Genomic DNA, 18,736 nt, shown 5'->3' on the forward strand with positions numbered 1-18,736 from the left:
TTAGACTTATTTCTGCAGATTCCTGATGAGTCTTATTTTTCATTTAGAAAAATCTATTTCTTTAGGCTTTCAAAGGTTAAAATTAAAAATGGTATCAATTCAAAAAGGCTCCCATCGTCAAACTTGCAAAATATATAAGAACCAGCAGCTGTCTGATTTAGTTACTGTAAATGTCCATTGTTGCCTAAGATCCAATAACATTCTATATTTGAGTCTAAAACATTGAAAAAATCCCATATGTATTTTTGCACACTACTTTAACATTTATTGATAAAAAGTACTTTTTCCTGGGTCTGTATTATGTTCCACATGTGTTCTAGGGTCTAGAATTACGGAATTTCACAAGGCAAATATGGTCCCTGTTCTTACAGACTGACAATTTAACCTGTTGCTATTTGGTCCTGTTGTTCTTCTTTGCAGATCATTAAAGGAAATCCAATGTTGTTCTTACCAGTTTGGGAAGGAATTGAATGGATAATATTTTGACCATAGTTATGTCAGGATGAAACTGAGACCATATTAGATTCACTATACTTTGACAAAATCAAGAAGCAATCTTTTGCAACAAGTTTTGTGTTAAATAACTTTGGAAACCCAAAATGTAGTCAAGAAAATTCCTACTCAGAGCCAATTTAGTTTAAAGTGAACCTGTAAAATATTTCAGTTGAAATAGAAATGCCAAAGCAAACAGAATGTTTCTTAAAGTGCATTTGCCTATATTTGATAGCATGGGCTACATTGGTCAGATCATTCTTTTCTGCAAAGTAGTAAAAATAACTGACTATTTAAGATGCAGAGTCATTCATTCAGTGCGTTCATTTCTAAGGATAAATTATTTTCTTTATTGATTTTCTCTTTTGAAGATGAATAATATATCTCACAGGGAAACTAAGTGGTTATTTTCTTTATATCAAAACATAGATAATGTCTATGGGTCATTCAGCAGTTGAGATTGTAAATGAATAGACCAAAGCAGTGTGTACAGATTTAGTTTCACAAGTGTTATTATATGTTTATAATAGAATTATCTAATGTTTTTCATATTTTAAGTTCTGCTTTTGATTAAATATATCCTTTACCTAGAAACCCCAAAGAGAAAGAATTTGAGCTAGATTTATTTCTCTGATTCTTTCCTGACTGAAAGTCTATTATTCATCTTTTGCCAGTAGCATCCATATTATGTGGCAGAAGGCTTTCATACTCCTTTGGTAAATTTTAGACTTCTCTTTAAGATTTTCATGTTTTTGATGATGCATTTTGGAGGCCAGACCACTCTGTTGTGTGCATAATCCCATATGGAGTACATAAAGTAAACCAGCAAGGAGACGTTTTTGTGGTGGCCTGTTCTTAATGGACATTTCTTAATGTGGCTTTCCAGTCCCACCTTTGTATCTGCTATGGATGTTTGCCAGCTTGGCAGTCGTTCTGTGCTCTTGCCACCTGAGGCATGGCTGTTTGCATCTTTTCATGTTAAGGTCTTTGCTATATCCTGGAGCTTTACCCCAGCCACTTCAGATTAGCAGCGGCTGCTCACAGCCCTCAAATGTATTGCTAGATTGTGGTGTTCCTTAAATCTGTCACCTGAAAGAGTACTGTTTATGGAGGAAGCAAAGTGCAGAAATAAATGGAATGTAATATGGTTCACACTGGTCTTAAAATTTAAAAGTCTGTTATCATCCCTATCTGATCAATCTTTTTAAATTCCTTGTACATCACACTACTTTAGTCCTGTGTTATTTGAAACGATAAAATTCAGTTTATACTACAGCACCAACTGCTGTGATATCAGACCCAGGGTGAAATGTCAGAAGCACTGTGGGGCTGACGAGAATGAGTGTCTAGACCCAGCCCAGTCAGGTATATAAGAGTCTCTCTGGTGAACAATCACACAGTTAACACATGATGCACTTGAAAGCCCAGATCAGCAGATTTGCTCTCAATGAAGATCAAGCACAAAAGTTTGATCCAAAACTTTGCAATAATGCAAACAGAACACTCTTTTTCTTGACATAGTTTGAAAGCAGTTCACCAAGTGTTTGCTTTCTTAAGTCATGAAATTGTTGCCTATATATATTTGTTTGCTCCTGTATTATCAAAGTATCTATGACTTTATGCTGACCTAATCCGAAACATGAAATGGAATTTCTAAAACTGTCAAAAAACAATTAACTTTAAGACACCTGGGATTTGGTATACCTTTGCTTGTGTGTGAATGATTTTAGGCATATTCAAAGTTAAATTTTAGAAATGATCATTAAGTAAACAAATGTTATCCTTTTCGAGAGACTTTCAGGTTCCATATAAGATGAAATGTAGTACTGAAAGGGGTAAAACATAGAACCAAAAGAAATGTGATTTATTTTCTCTTCCTGATTGATTCTGCCAGAAGAGTGAGGCAGAAAGTAAAAAAGGAACATACAGAGATTATTAGCCCACGCAGAAATAGTGGAATCTATTTCCTTCGCCAGTATTCTCCCCAGTAAACACAATTGAAACATTTGATACATGTTCATTGTGGATTTTCTTTTAAAGTTTTTGATTTGACAAGTTAATTCTAATGTACACATTTATTATTAATATATTACTAAACCCTCTTGCAAGGATGTTAACCTTTCTATCTCAAGCCAAATTATTTTGAAACTTTCAATGCAGTGGGGAGAAGAAATCCCCAGAAACATACTACACACCTTTTAACAATTCACCAAAACTCATTAAAATCAGTTGCTGAAAAACCAGGAGAAAACACACCCTAATCAGCAAGTGGTCAGGAACATAGTGGGCGCATTATCTAGTTGCAGAGGCAAGAAGGTTCCTACACTAACAGGCTTCCTAGTCGGTGTTAATGAGCCTGCTAAAGGGATCAAGACCAATGACAATATCTTCCAGTTGAACTTGACTTATTTACTGCAAGAGAAGATGTTAGGTTCTAGCTTGGGTGTGAATGAATATTTACCATGATAGCCCAAGGACTTAAGGAAAATCAAGCCTTTCTTTCTAAATTGTCTCAGTGGGATTATCTGGAAGCTAAAGTCCAGCTCTGTTCGTTGGTTATGTCTAAAGCATGCTTTCCTGAGAGGATAAAATCTATGTGTCTGGGACCTAGGGGTTTGAGTACCAGCCCTGGTGTCTAGGTTATCACTCTCTCCTAAGCAGTATGGAAAAATTCCTCTTTTGGTTGCAAGAAATAAGAAATTAACTTAATTGTCTCAAAAGAGAGGATTTATTAGATTTTATAGAAAAGGATATAATTGAATAGAATATAACACATACAAACTGGATCAATGTGTTGTTTCCCGATATCCAGATAGCAATTTGCCATCTTTGAACACTGTTTTCCTGCCAGGCCTGTGTCGCCACCCATAATTTGTGATCAACTGTGCTTTCAGGGAAGGACTCAACAGAGCTCTGGGAACATATAGCTGGCCAGCAAGCAGAAACCTGTGGCTAGATAAGTGACATTCCTTTATTGATTACAGTGATACTCAAATGTGAACATATATTCGAATCATCTGGAGGGAGATTAAAACACAGATTGCTGGGCTCCAACTCCAGAGTTTCAGATCAGATAGGAGTGGGGTCCTATTGGAGTGGGGTCCAAGAGTTTATATTGCTAACGTGTGTCTGGGTGATCCTGATACTGCTGGTCTGGGCACCACACTTTGATAACAGTGATATACCCATTCAATAGTATTTATTAGGAATTTGAGTTTTCCAGGCTCCTGTGTTAGGAGATGGAGATATAATACTGAGAAGAGGCATCCCCTGCCTTCAGGGAAGTTCCCTTCTGGTGGGATCAATAGATGTTAATGGAATGATCACACAAATAAAGACATAATTACAAACTCCCAAGGGGTTTTGAGTCACTAGTTTTATATTGCAGTGATGTTAAAGACTTATTGATTGATCCTAGGGAAGAAATAAAATGAGAAAACTGGTTATCTGCCCCCGTAGTCTTGTCAGCATCAGAAGCCCCTCTGAGCAAGAGATAGAGGAGGAGATGTTATATATTAGAGTGCAAAGGAGGAAGTATCCCAGACCTTATGTTGAAGAGCTTGCCCTCCTTCTGTCTTTATTCATTTTCTTTTGTCTATTTGAGTTACTATTTCACTGGGACTAAAGCTAAGGAGTCTCACCTCTGCTGGCATACAGAGAAAAGTCAGCTTTCCTCAACCAACAGAGTAGTCAATTTTTCAATTAAACAATGGTATGATAGAAAAAATGGCAATTTAAAACATTAAAAGGTCTCTTTTGTTTCAAAACAATAGACTGATTCACAAATCAAACATGTATTGTGTCAATTCATTTAGCAGTGTAGAAAATTAATCAAGATGGATTCCTTCAAAGGTTACTGTTCAACATTGGATTTGACCTCAGTCCTACCATTAATTATCTGTGTACTTTTGTCAAATCATTTAACCTTACTGGTCTTTGATTTTCCCATGCATAAGTTGAGGGTGTTAGGCAGGTTATTTGCTAGGATCTGTTCCAGCTATAATATTGTATGAAATTAGATGGTTAAGGAGTTAATTTGTAACATTAACACTTTCTTTGGTTAAGAGGAGACAAAATTTTTAGGATGTTTTAGTAAACACATTTTTTTTTAGTTTGTAACCTATAGTGTAAATTGGCTATGCTTACTAGTCCTGATTAGCAGCCAGATAAAACATTAGTCCTCATTACATTAGATTACAGTGGTTACATGGGTTAACTTCTTTTGGCATGACGTGACACTGTTTTTAAAAAAATTGAGGTCGTTCGTAGTCCTTCTTGCCAATACCATTTAATTTTTTCCCCTATTGAATCATTCATACTTAGCTTAGTGATTCTGTTGGGAGCACAAAGCAAAACCAGCAACTTTCTTGTCACTGTGAGAAGTGAATCTGGAGGGTTCATTTGGTGTCCTCTTTGGGAACACCCTCTTTGATTAGGTAGCCAGGTTTCTAAAGTGTGTGTGCCCCTAAAGAAAAAAAATGTACTCTTCTGTGCTTAAAAACTTGCAGAGGTTGACCCATCATCTGTTAGAAATGCACTTGCAGTTGTTTTTCCAGAAGTGCTCATGACTCTCAGCCCCACCAAGCCACCCACAGACATTTGCCTGCTCTCACATTTGTTTTGAGAATAATAACATTTTATAATGCTTTTGTTGGATTACATATTATGTGGAATTTGCATTGCATCTTTGTAACTAATATTGAATAACTTTGTTTCGCTTAATTCATAAGTAAAAAGCATAAGCAACATACTGTGCTGAAATGTTTAGCTCCTTTATTCAAGTGCCAACACAAAGTAATTACAAAACAATTCTGGGACACAAAACTAAGCTACTGTTGCCCCTTCTGGGACTTCTCAGCAGTTCCAATGAGAAAAGTAGAGAGCAAATTTAGTGTAAAATCTTAAGATGCCAAGAAGCTCAGGGATAGGGCTCTCCAGGACACTTCCCTACACACACAGGTGACTTTAAAATCTCTTTTTTAATTCTAAATAAAGAAATATAATACTCTTTGGGAAAACACTTTTGTAATATGCAGATTTTCTGACATCAATGCTATAAAGCACGGAATACTGCAAGTTAATGGAAATTCAATTAAACATTTGTTTTATAGAGTAATCTAACTAGATGGCAGCACATAACAGCTTACTGTTTTGTTTAGTTTGCAAAAAAATTTTGTGTGTGTTTGTGTCTTAGAATCTAAGCCACAAAGCAGTCAGAAACTCAAACAGGGAGTCTTATGAATTGTCTCTAAAGGGTATGGCAAGCTCAGGAAGCAATACAAATGATCTGTATGTGATGAGTAAACCAGGGGACATTATGTCATTATTCTGAGAGATATATGTCTATCACAACAGAGTGGGCCTAGGCAGATAAATACATTAAAAATATTTCTGCAGCCTATAATCAGAATTAAGATGATTTGGAATTTTTTGTTTTGATTTTTATTTCTTCAAAAAAGGAAGAACTCGTGGAGGACAACCAATAAAAGGAAATAAGACAAGCTACTCTTCTGAGTCTGTTTAGAAAGTGATACAGGTTTTTTAAAATAACACAGTTAAAGGTTATTAACAAAAATGAATAGTTATATATTTTCCAACCATCTGAAAATTATAGTGCTAAAGTATCAAAATATTTATTGTGACAAAATTGTTTCATATGTGATTGCAAAAAAATCAGTGTTTTAACCCAAACCATTAAAATGTTCATGTACAATGTTGTTTTAAAAATAATTACAACATAGGATATTTAGTTGTATAAAAATTGTGAAAATTGAGCAGTTACGTTAAGGCCTGGTATTTCTCTTACTTTCTGAGGAGCATAATGATTTGAAATGGGTGGAAATAAAACTGAAAAAAAAATACAGTACATACGCTTTTCACCACCGAGACCTTTATTATTGAATGGGATTTGCTGTTTTTATGAAGTGCCTTTAAAATATCTCTATGCCTTGAAATATTTTTAAATAAACTCTAATGACTGAATCGATCAGTATTACATTCAAGTAGAAGGCACTTGCCATTTTGAAGATCAAATAGACCTTTTTTATTTCCCAACTTTCCCTGTGCAAACCGTTTATTTTAACTACTCCATGGTCCCAAATGTTGGTCAGTACATACAGTGTCAGTATCTTGAATTCACTTATGAGCAGGAAGAATGGATAGTTCCCTCTAACGTGTGGTTCTTGACCTAGGCTGCCCATTAAAACGCACTGGGTGGTTCTAAGTATCTGGCTGCCCAGGAAGTACCCAGACAAAGTGAATCCGAAGCTCCGGAGGGTAGGCATCAATACCTTTTAAACTTCTGCAGCTGATTACAAGGTGCAGCCAATGTTAAAAATCACTGCAACCAAAACTCAAGTTCTTAATATAAGCTTAATGAAGTAGAGATAAACAGATGAATGGAGTCAAAATTTGGAGATGTATGTATTTACCTGGAAGACAATGGTGGCACCAATTCAGAAGTTCCGTACACAAAAAATTCTTAAAAATTGAGAAAAGTATTCATTATTTTGATGTTTTCACAGGCCAGGAATATAAGTTCTAAAAAATACTCTTATTTTTCAATTATAATTAAGCATATAAAAATGGACTTCAAGGAATAGCTAGAGTCCCTTTTTTTTTTACTTTTTTTTTGTTGTTGAGTTAATGATAGGTTACAATCTTGTGAAATTTCAGTTGTACATTAATGTTTGTCATTCGTGTTGTAGGTGCACCACTTCACCCTTTGTGCCCACCCCCCACCCCACCTTTCCCCTGGTAGCCACTAATCTGTTCTCTTTGTCCACATTTTTAAATTCCTCATATGAGTGGAGTCATACACAGATTATCCTTCTCTAGCTGGCTTATTTCACTTAACATAATTCCCTCAAGGTCCATCCATGTTATTGCAAATGGAATGATTTTGTTCTGTTTTGCAGCTGAGTAGTATTCCATTCTATATATGTGCCACATCTTCTTTATCCATTCATCTGTTGATGGGCACTTAGGTTGCTTCCATGTTTTGGCTATTGTAAATAATGCTGCAATGAACATTGGGGTACATAGGACTTTTGGAATTGCTGACTTCAAGCTCTTTGGATAGATACCCAGTAGTGGAATGGCTGGATTGTATGGTAGTTCTATTTTTAATTTTTTGAGGAATCTCCATGCTGTTTTCCATAGTGGCTGCACCAGTTTGCATTCCCACCAGCAGTGTATGAGGGTTCCTTTTTCTCCACAACCTCTCCAACGTTTGTTACTATTAGTTTTAGATATTTTTGTCATTCAAATGGGTGTAAGGTGATATCTTAGTGTAGTTTTGATTTGCATTTCCCTGATGATCAGCGATGGTGAGCATCTTTTCATGTGCCTATTGGCCATCTGTATATCTTCTTTGGAGAAATGTCTGTTCATGTCTCCAGCCCATTTTTTGATCAGGTTGTTTGATTTTTTTGTTGTTGAGTTGTGAGAGTTCTTTATATATTATGGATATTAAGCCTTTGTCAGATATATGACTTGCACATATTTTTTCCCAGTTAGTGGGTTGTTTTTTTGTTTCAATCCTATTTTCATTTGCCTTGAAGAAGCTCTTTAGTCTGATGAAGTCCCATTTGTTTATTCTTTCTATTGTTTCCTTTCTCTGAGAAGACAGCTTTATGTGGAACCATGGCCTGGGGCCTTTCTTCCCGAAGGAAGAAAGGGCACCCACTAGAGTCCTTTTGAAAACCCTCATAGATCTCCTTCCTTGCCTTAATCATAGCAATTTATCACTTCACTTATTATATTTGCTTGCCTAAGGCAAATCTATATGTCAAAACAAAGAATATTTTATTATTTTTGTTGTATGTAAGTTTATTTCACACAGAATTTTATCATTTTAGGGCTAAAAGTGGGCTTCGAAGCAATTTGGTCAAACATCTTTATGTTTATAAATGAAGAAGCAAAGGTCCATAAAAGTACTTCATAGCTGGCTGGACACACGAGAGTCAGCACCCAGAACTTAGGGCTCCTGACTTGCAATTTACTTTCTTTCCATGTGACCAACAGAAAGGACCAAAAGCCTCTCGAGTTGCCTGTCTTCTTAATTGCCTCTTTCCTTCTTTCACTGTTCTTTCTTTATAAGAAAAACTCTGAAGAGAACAGGTTATTAGATGATGAGGGCTATATGGAAGGAGAGAATGCAGTTGGGGGCAGAGGATAGAACATTACTTACATGTAACTTTTAAAGGAGCAATTGGTAGTAGCATTTGAAAACTTCAGTAGGTATGCTTGAGCATGAGCAATGAGACCAGATTTTTGTATTTGTTAAGAGAAAAAGCTGTATCAAGAATAATGAAAAGGCTGTAAACTGATTCATTAAATATTAAGTATGGAATTTGTAACTGAGGGTGACTTTGACACTCATAAGTCATTCATGATTCTTTTCTTTAACTATGTAAGTCTGTAGCCCTGTGGATTTTTAGAGAAAGAAACACGAACTCATCTGTATATTTAGGGACACTGGATGAGATGTTTTCAGAAAATGAGATATTTCAGTGGAAATTCTTGCCTAATATGTCACGACTTTGAAAATGATTAAAGAAAATGGGGTCCCCCCCACCAGAGGCAGGTACTTTGACTTGTCAAATTTAGGTTAGACATTTTCTCTTAGTTTGGAACTGCCACAAAATGAGCCCTTTCATGTCCTCAATAATACCAAACCAATGCAATCCATCTGTTCTGCTAAATTATTTCTAGTTCCCTAACCAAAGGCACTGCTTTTTCATGCATTTTATCATGATTTTATGCCCTTTATTATATTTTACAAAAGGTTCTGATTCCTCCAGGGCCAATGAGAACTGATTAGGACACTGGCCTCAATCCAGGCTTTGAACACAGGAGGGGAAGGAATAGAACTGTTTCCTTTTTACCCTGCTTCTTGGCAGAAAAAATATGAATCTATACCGTGTGTGCGCTCTGTGTGTGGGTGGGTGTGGGTAGGCTGCATTTTATCCTGTCACAGTATGACTTTGTAGATCATGTTCAGAACATTCCTTCTATAATCAGGTTGCATTAACAGGCTTTATTTCAGAAAGACTATTTCTTTAGGAAAGAACCATGGTGTGTTGTGAGACTCAATGATAGGGTCATTTTGAACAACTTTAGTTAAACTTCAAACCTGAATGTATACTCTTTGGGGCTCTGAACTAAATAAAGTCATACTCCCAAGGTGCTTATCACAGAGCAGGCACTCAGTGCACATTAGTTCCTTTCTACTCTCAGGGAAGAAACTGCTTAAGTGCAAGTCACAGAGAATGAAAATATAATGAACACATCCTACGTCATAGAGTTTCTTTATTAAGAAGGCGAAAGAGGAGCTATAAGCTTTCTTTCCTAGGCCTATATTGGTAAAATATTTAAGACTTATATTTGGATCTCAAGTGAGGAATACCCAGATGAACACCATCCCTTACAGTCCCAGAGTGTCCAGATACACTCAGAATTCTCAAGAACTCTTTTGGGCAGAATCACAGATGACTTTAGATAGACATCCTGCAGACTAAATCTCTCTGAGAACGGAAATCAGTATCTCCCTCAATTACGATTATCAGAGCACTTTGTCCTATTTTGTGACTCATTATGCTGTTGACCTTTGACTCAAAAGAGCATCGTGAGAGAGAAATGAAGGATTAAAGGGTACACAGGAAATAGAAAATATGGGAAGGGATTAAACAAAAATATCTGTATTTAGCGTAAACATGTAACTTAATAAATTACGAGAAAATGAGAACTGTTGGAGATCACAATTTGAAAGGAAAAGTTAAATGTGACAAATTTAAGACATCTGATAAAAGTGGGGCAAAATGTCCTTATTCCAGGCGATCCTATGTGTTAAGAAAGAAGAAAAACTGTTGCTATTTCAGAATTTTTAACTTAGTCATCCACCAAATTCCCATAGCAGTGCCCTTGTGAGATATAAATTTCAAAACACACTTTCTCCAGATCCTTTCTCCAGGTAGAAACATTTTCCATATAGAATTGGTTTTTACTGCTGTCTTTCTGTGGAAACATGTACACCTTGTTTATGGGTCTTGTTCTTCAACAGCCATAGAAGCAGAACATCATTGTCAAGAATAAGTGCTTCCTTGTACTTAGTATAATTGTTTTTTAAGAAATATATGCTATAATAATAAAAAGAGCCAGTGTAAAATACTTCCTGGGAGTCAAAAGGAAGTGGAGGGGGGGCAGAGAAATCAAAGTGAAACTCATGAACTGTGTTTCATTTTATTAGTGAGAAGGAGAACTAGATGTAAATTTGTACGGAATGCTTTTAGATTAAGTAAATGCTAAATAATAGACTGGGCCAGATGCTCTGTCCTTATTGTTAGTTCACTGATATACAACGGAATGACTGAGATTCATTCAGCAGGTGTTCTTTTATGACTTATCAGCACTTGAAATACTGTCAATAATTGAATCTTGTTAGCAGATTATTTTCCAAATATGTGATTGAGCATTCAGCCTGAACTAGTGGGATTCATTCAGCTAGTGGGATTGTGGGAGAATAAAAAAGAAGCTCGGACAAGCATGGAGTGTATGACTAGTTTATGAAAACATAAAAGACATATTTATTATTGAGTGTTTAATGCCATACCAGAGGTAAAAATTCAATTTAGAGCTGAAAAAATATCTTTATAAAAAAAGAGAAAGGGAAAAAAATCAATGAAGCTTTATGATAGTAGTCAAAACATGAGTCTGATTGTTAGCTACAGAACTGACATTGTTTAGGATATAGATGTTTCACTCTATCAGCATATAAGATGTTAGTGGCTATGGATTTCATAGACTCATAGAAATGGGAGCTGGAAGCCCTATTATTTCATGGTGTTCATTATTCTGCCAGACTAGGACTTGTTGCCACAGTCTTGTTTCCAGTGCTCTGTTCATTCCAATTTTAGATGACTCAGACCATGGAGTTATCGCTATTTATCTTGGCGGATTTTCTACCAGTAAAATCTCACAGTTAAAATGTTTCCCTGTAATATTGACTTTGAACTTTCCTTGCTCATTTTATCTCATTACTAGTCATTCTGTTTCTTTGGTTGTTCTGGTCTTCCATGTTTTCAAATTTATGTTTACCAGCAAGCCATCTTGGCCAATAACATGTTTATTTATTGATCAGAGCAATGGCTGGCCAAATGGCCATCGTTAAATTTGCCTTAGTCTTCAGCATTATCTACCTGATTTAATTTCAACATTCAACACCTACCTAGGGATAATTTCTCTAAAGCATATTTTTATTTTTCTAGAAATGTAAATTGGATGTCAAAAACAGGAAACTGCAATGCTATGACAAAGAAAATTTCGTAAGCATTTGTTTGTTTATTTGGCACAGTGTCAAGAAGTTTCTGTTTTACATCACTCCTGTTACTTTCGTTTTACCTCTTGGATCCCGCACCATTCCTCTCTCACTGTGACATGATCATTTATTTTCATGACAAGAACAGCTCTGCCCTCTACCCAGTAAACCCCTAGGAAGTATCAATACATGTATTGAGGTTTTCCCAGGCTGCCCCTTCAGTGAACCACGTGTCAACAGCAGCTGCATCACCTTAAACTAAGCAGGTTGAATATGGACTGGTCCTAGTCCTGAAAGAGATGTTAATCTCACCTGGTGTTTCCATGTCAACTGGTGATTCCATGGTCAGGAATATGAGAGGACAGCATTCCCTGAACAGATTCTCTTTGAATTTCACTGTATTTGTCTACTAATATATTACCTTACAAGTGCCTTGTTGTGATACTTATCTTAAGTGAAATACTAATACTGTCTGGGTAATTTTAGGAAGCACAGCAATTTTCAAAAGTAAGGCTAGTTAGCTTCATACACCAGCATGACGTTTATTGGGCTCACAGATGTGCCAACTGAGAATTGTGGCCAGGAAGAACACTTAGCATATTGACTAACTGAAGTTTAACTTAATGTATGATTTTGTCTATGTTGAAGGAACATTCTTTGTTAGTTGAAATGAAAGTCTCTGCCTAACGTGTTTGTAAAAATGTTGACTGAGTCTAGAGTGGCTCAAACTATTTCTGGTTAAATGGAGATAGTTTCCATTCTGTCACAGATTAATGATTTTATAAAATATATTAAAAATAAAATACTGCAAAAGTGAAATAAAAATTGAAGACATATGAGATTATATTAGTTTCAACAAATAGGAAAATACTCTGTCAGATTACTCTAAAAGTTTCTAAATGTTTAATCTGAATTTCTCTAGAGACATCATCACAGACCATTCACACACAGTTCCTGATGTGTTACCAATCCAGTAGGACACACTTTGAGTAACATTGGTCTCGATTAACACTACTGTGAGGTGCACACACATGAAGTGATCAGCATATTTGTGATAATCAAATATATTAAAATATATTGGTACTTATGTCCTTTAAGAAACAATAAGGAATTTGTTCGAACAACTTCTTCAGGTGAGTGTAAAATAAAATTTTAATGAATTTACTTCTCAGCTAAACAGTAGCTCCTATTTGTTTTTAAGCTGATACTTTTACAAAGAAGTTAACTATTAATTTCTTTGTTATATATTTCTTTTTTATGCCAAAGAAGACTATGCTTTATGTCAATTGCCTACTAGGCATAAGCAATCCATTGGATCTGAACCTCGCATACACTCATTTTTCAAATGTTATTATGGTACTTTACTAAGCAAATCAGTGTCACATTCCTGCATGGTGAAACTCAGCCCATTATTAATCATCTTAAATGGGACTTGGGGTCTTATTTTCTTCTAAATGTTGTCAGTGGAGTACTGTAGGCTTCTGCTGTTTTCTTTCAGCGAATTCAAGGTCGAAAAGCCAGCCTGGAGGAAATACAGCTTGTTCATTCTGAACATCACTCACTGTTGTACGGCACCAACCCCCTGGATGGACAGAAGCTGGACCCCAGGACACTCCTAGGTCTGTACGGGCCTCCCTTCTACTGAGAACAGCACATTCCAGCACTATCATTAGTCAATGCTGATGTCAGTTCAAAATATTTGGCAAGCAGCGTGACAAAAAATCAGCTTTTCCAGCAACATTGCTTTGTGGAATGAGTCGTTTACAATAGAAGCCAATGTAGATTAAGAAAAGCCTGCATTAGAAAAAATGACAGTGCAAGTTCCATATTGTTTACTATAAAATTAACCTTTATTTGAGCAGTGTTTGTTCACTGTGTTTAGCATACAGGAATAAATGCATTGTTAAGTTTGTTAGCTTACATTTTTAAACTAAAAGAAAAAAATATTTTCACATTCTTTATCCAAATTTATCTTCACCTTTCCCATTTGTTTTGTGTCTTTCAGTTCTTTTTTCTATGACCTTAACAGACAAAGGTCATAGTACAAATTGTTTTAAGTGAAAACTCCTTATTACTATGCTTAGAACACTACATTTTATAGTAAGATCGCATTTTAAATCTTCATGTAATCTATTAAATGCACACCTTAACTATGGAATTAAATAGTAAAGTAGATGGCAGAACTAGAAAACTAATAACATAATTTTTAGTTAATGTATGATTTTTCAAACCTTACCATCAGATTTTAAAATAAAATTTATGTTACATAGCTTTATATAAACTTTATATGAGTGATAGAAATGACAGATTTTGGAAAAAGTTCATGATAACACCTTATTTTCAGTGAAACAATTATATGAATTATATTGTTTATCAATAACTTTTATAATGGAATAACAATATATGACATGGAAATGTGTGCAAAAAGGATCATGTTTTAAGTATTTTAACTCAAATGTCATTTTAGGACCCCTTTTTGTCCCTTTCTTTCAAATAAACCTATTGTGTCAGTTCCAAATTATTGGACTCCTTCACTTAATTCAATATATTTCAAAATGGTATATTATCTGGGGCTAAACAATTCAAAAGCAATTATATGACTTACAGTAGGCATCTTGGAGAGCGATTATAAGGGGAAATTAACAATTACCTGTTATAATGCTTATGGTCTGCCTTTTTAAAACAAGTGGCAGGCATCCCTAAATTTATGAAGTAAAGGCATATGGGTGAGTATGTGTATGCACGTGCATGCATTGCAGAATAGGTAAAGGTAGCTTGGGGAGAAATTGATGGGAACACGTAAAGATTACTCAATTTTTAGAAAACATGTTATTAAAATTTGATAAATACAATTTGTATAATAGAAGTAAACATATATTAATGTAAAGGCAAATAAGTCAATCTAAATATACACTTTATGTTTTTTTCCTTCTTTCTATTGAAGGAATCAATCTCTGCACATGCAGAGCCTTTACATAAAATACTTTCTTCGCTGTAGATACTGTATAATAAATGTCCTTATTTTTTTTTTTTTAAAGATTTTATTTTTTCCTTTTTCTCCCCAACGCCCCCCAGTACATAGTTGTGTATTCTTCGTTGTGGGTTCTTCTAGTTGTGGCATGTGGGACGCTGCCTCAGCGTGGTCTGATGAGCAGTGCCATGTCCGCGCCCAGGATTCGAACCAACGAAACACTGGGCCGCCTGCAGCGGAGCACGGGAACTTAACCACTCGGCCACGGGGCCAGCCCCATAAATGTCCTTATTTTAACATGAGTTAATAATCTCACCAAGTTTCCCACAAAGGTCAAGTAAACCAGACATTAACTTCCATGGTTTTATGAGGTCAGAATACTCACACATTTAAAGATAGGGAGCCATGTATACTTTGATTATTTTTTGTTTTGGTTAAGAGAATACAAGTAGGAACCCTTCCCCATTTTTCTTTTTCTTCTTCTTTTTACTGTAGTGTAAACCGAGGCATAGGACTAGGTACTTTGGATTTAATGGGGGCAAACTTACATGTAGGTGTCTGAAGGATGTTACAAAACAACTATTATTCCACAATTTAAGAGAAAAGACATATTTGTAAAAAAAACATGAAATTTGAACTTTGGCCGTTTCCAATGATTTACTTAGGAAACATGGCAATACCATTTTTTTTTTAAATGAAATTTGACACTTTTGAGCAAAACTTATTTTCTCAAAATACTCAACATATATATCATTTGAAAATTTGATGATTTAAAAATGAATTCCAATGTATAACTTAGAACTTGGGCAAAGGTCTTTTTCACATATGTATGCAATGAAAACACCAAGGACCAATAATTTAATTTTACAGTTTTAAGCCAAATAAATTGGCCATTTATCTCATTAGCTTTGAGTATTTAATGTGGGATAATATTCATATAGCTGATGATTTTAGAATTAGATTTAGATACACGTGTGGAGTTCCATAGTCACCTCTCAGGGATCAGTGCAACAATTTCAACGTTGTGTGCTAGCTGCACTAGTAAAGATAAACAGAGATGTTGCATTGTGAGGTCTTGATGTGAAACACTAAATTCAACTTTGATGACACTTCTGAACTACTTCAGTTTGTCCCGTGAATCCAGAAACTTAGCTAATTTTCCTTAATTCAAGTTCTAAGTGAATAATCCCATTATTTTAAAAACTTGACTTTTTATAATTTTTTTTGTTCTTTGTTAAATTTGAATTCTTGTGGCTTGTTTTTTATTTATATCTAAGAGACCAGATGGAAGTGGCCATGTGTGAATGTATAGAAACTCATAACCATCAAGATATTTTCTCTCCATCCCTTTCTTTCACTTTCATACATCACTCTTTCTCCCCTAATCCCTCCCAACACAGATCAGGCGGGAGGTGTCAATGCGCACACACATTGAATTGAAATTCATTCAATTGTATGAATTTTCTGAGTTAAATTGATACTACTACTCGATAGTTATGTTCTGGAGTTAGGAGGAAGGATTTCAGTAAAAGTTCATTATGACCGGACCTATCAGTCTTTGTATCTTGAAAGACATCTATAGGTTATAAAATAATTAGATTTGAAAATGGGCACCATTTATCTTTTTAAATACTTTAGACCCTGTAAGGTGACACTTTAAAAACATTCTCTCAAATCATTTCTGGTGCAACGTTTTCTTAGTATTAATATTCCTGTCGTTCTTACTACCAGTTTTCATTATCTTGTGGCTAGCCAGATCTCAGTCTATGGATAACATTATAATAATATAATGTTATTAAAAAATAAATTCAGTCAAGTCAGTGAATGAAAAATTTGTTACACACTACTAAATTTAAATTATTATTATTTGGCTGTTTTGTACTATGTAAACATTATTAAATAAAATTCTCCTTAAGCAGCATATCATTTATTTTTCTTACTCCCTTAGAGTTTAATAATTTTTAAAAATTACTTTAAAAATTATTTTATTACATTGTATTCTTACTCCTTTTCACTAACTATGGAATGAAGACTTCAGACATTAAAATATACAACATAATATATTTCAATTTCACCTGTGACGTATGAATACATCCTTGCAAAATATTCAATGATACAGAAATATCTTTGTTATGAGCAACGACTTAAGAAAACTTTACTCCTCCCCCAAGCTATCCATCATTTTTTTATGTTTCTTTTACTGACATCAGTATTCCAGTTTTAGTATTTTTCCATAATTTATTTATTTTTTCTGTTGACTTCTCATCTTTTTTCCATGAAGATCCTTATATATAAAGAGATGTTTTTTGTTTGCGCTTACATTTTTCTTTATCATTTTCCATCTGTTAGCAATTGTATTTGAAAAATCAACTCATACAGTTTATTGTTTTCAAAATAAACTTTGTTCTGTGACAGTAAAATCTATTTAAACTTTTACTGACATGGCATGTGAATTCCATCACAAACCTGTTTTCAGTTTTCGTTATTATTTATTTCATTGATCATCAATAGAACAAATGAATTGGGATAGGTGAAACAGAGGTTTGTACCTAGTTCTACCGCTAATTTCCCAAGTGACCTGTCTGAGTCACTTTAGAGCCATTTGACCATGATTTAGAAATGTCTACTGCCTTTCTCTTTAATTGCTTTGCTGGGCACACTTTAGTCTTAGGGGTTTAGCAGTGGTTTTTGTTTTTGTTTTCTTCCTCCCCTGAGCCCTGTACGTAGTTGTAGATTCTAGTTATACTGCTAGTTCTTCTATGTGAGCTGCTGCCACAGCATAGCTACTGACAGATGAGTGGTGTGGCTCCACGCCTGGGAACCAAACCCAGGCTGCCAAAGTGGCGTGCACAGAACGAGCTTTAACCACTAGGCCATCAGGACTGGTTCAGCAGTCGTTACTTTTGTTTTCTCTATTCATATAGTAGATAATGTAGAAAATAAAAGTGGAAGTAAACAAAATGATTAAAAATTCCGTGAAATATCAATTCTGAGACACAGTCACAAGTAAAATTTTGGTGTATATTTTAAAGAAGATATATATATATGTATATATATATTTTATTTTCTCCAAAGCCCCCCAGTATATAGTTGTATAGTCTAGGTGTAGGTCCTTCTAGTTGAGCTATGTGGGATGCCACCTCAGCATGACTTGATGAGTGGTACCAGGTCGGTGACCAGGATCTGAACCGGGAAAACCCTGGGCCACCGAAGTGTAGCACAAGGACTTAACCACTTGGCCATGGGGCCAGCTCGTGTATTTTTATTTATATTGTATAGACCCCCAAATAGGGTATCCTTTTTGTAGTGTTTTGTGACTTGTTTAGAAAATTGTGGCTATTGGAAAGGCTTATAGTATGCTTGGTCTTAGCTATATCTGAAGTAGAAATTGAGTAAGTCCATATTTGAATAGTTATTTTACTATTTGAAAAATTTAAAAAGTGACAGTGACTAGCCAAGTTATTTATAATAAATAATTAATAAATTATAAATAAAAAAGATATTGTGATATAACTCGAACTTCATGGGTGTTTGTTCATGTGGGGCAATGGACGCTACATCTAATAATATTTGTATTCTTTTGCTTTAAGTTCTTACCTATCTAAAATTTGATCAGTTTGCTCCTGAGTCAAATGTTAAATGCTACTTAATATAATAATATGTGTTAAAAAACAGCAAAAATTTAAAAAACTATAGTTATATTCCAAACTTACGTGTTTTTTCGTATTTTCTTACTGTAGGTGGCGCTTCTCAAAAGTTTTTTTCTTCATTACCTTGTGGTGGAATTGGGGTAAGTATGAGTTTTCTTACTGCTGTTAATAACATACACTTCCAAAAATATCTGCTTTATCTGTTCAGTTGTGTTTAAGGCTGCTTCTCAGTAAAAGTTACTCTACACTGGCTACATAATTTATAAGGCTCAATGCCAAATGAAAATGCAGATCCTCTTGTTCAAA

General features: G+C 35.0%; 1 protein-coding gene across 1 annotated transcript in view; it reads left to right on the top strand.

The window, feature by feature from the left end:
• The window catches only part of HDAC9 (histone deacetylase 9), a 676,098-nt gene that overhangs the window by 436,534 nt on the left and 220,828 nt on the right, over positions 1–18,736 (top strand). Inside the window, 2 exon segments of the mRNA XM_070615860.1 lie at positions 13,308–13,428; positions 18,521–18,570. Coding sequence (XP_070471961.1) covers positions 13,308–13,428; positions 18,521–18,570 — 171 coding nt within the window.

Source organism: Equus przewalskii, chromosome 4 (assembly GCF_037783145.1).
Source record: "Equus przewalskii isolate Varuska chromosome 4, EquPr2, whole genome shotgun sequence".
NCBI lineage: Eukaryota > Metazoa > Chordata > Mammalia > Perissodactyla > Equidae > Equus > Equus przewalskii.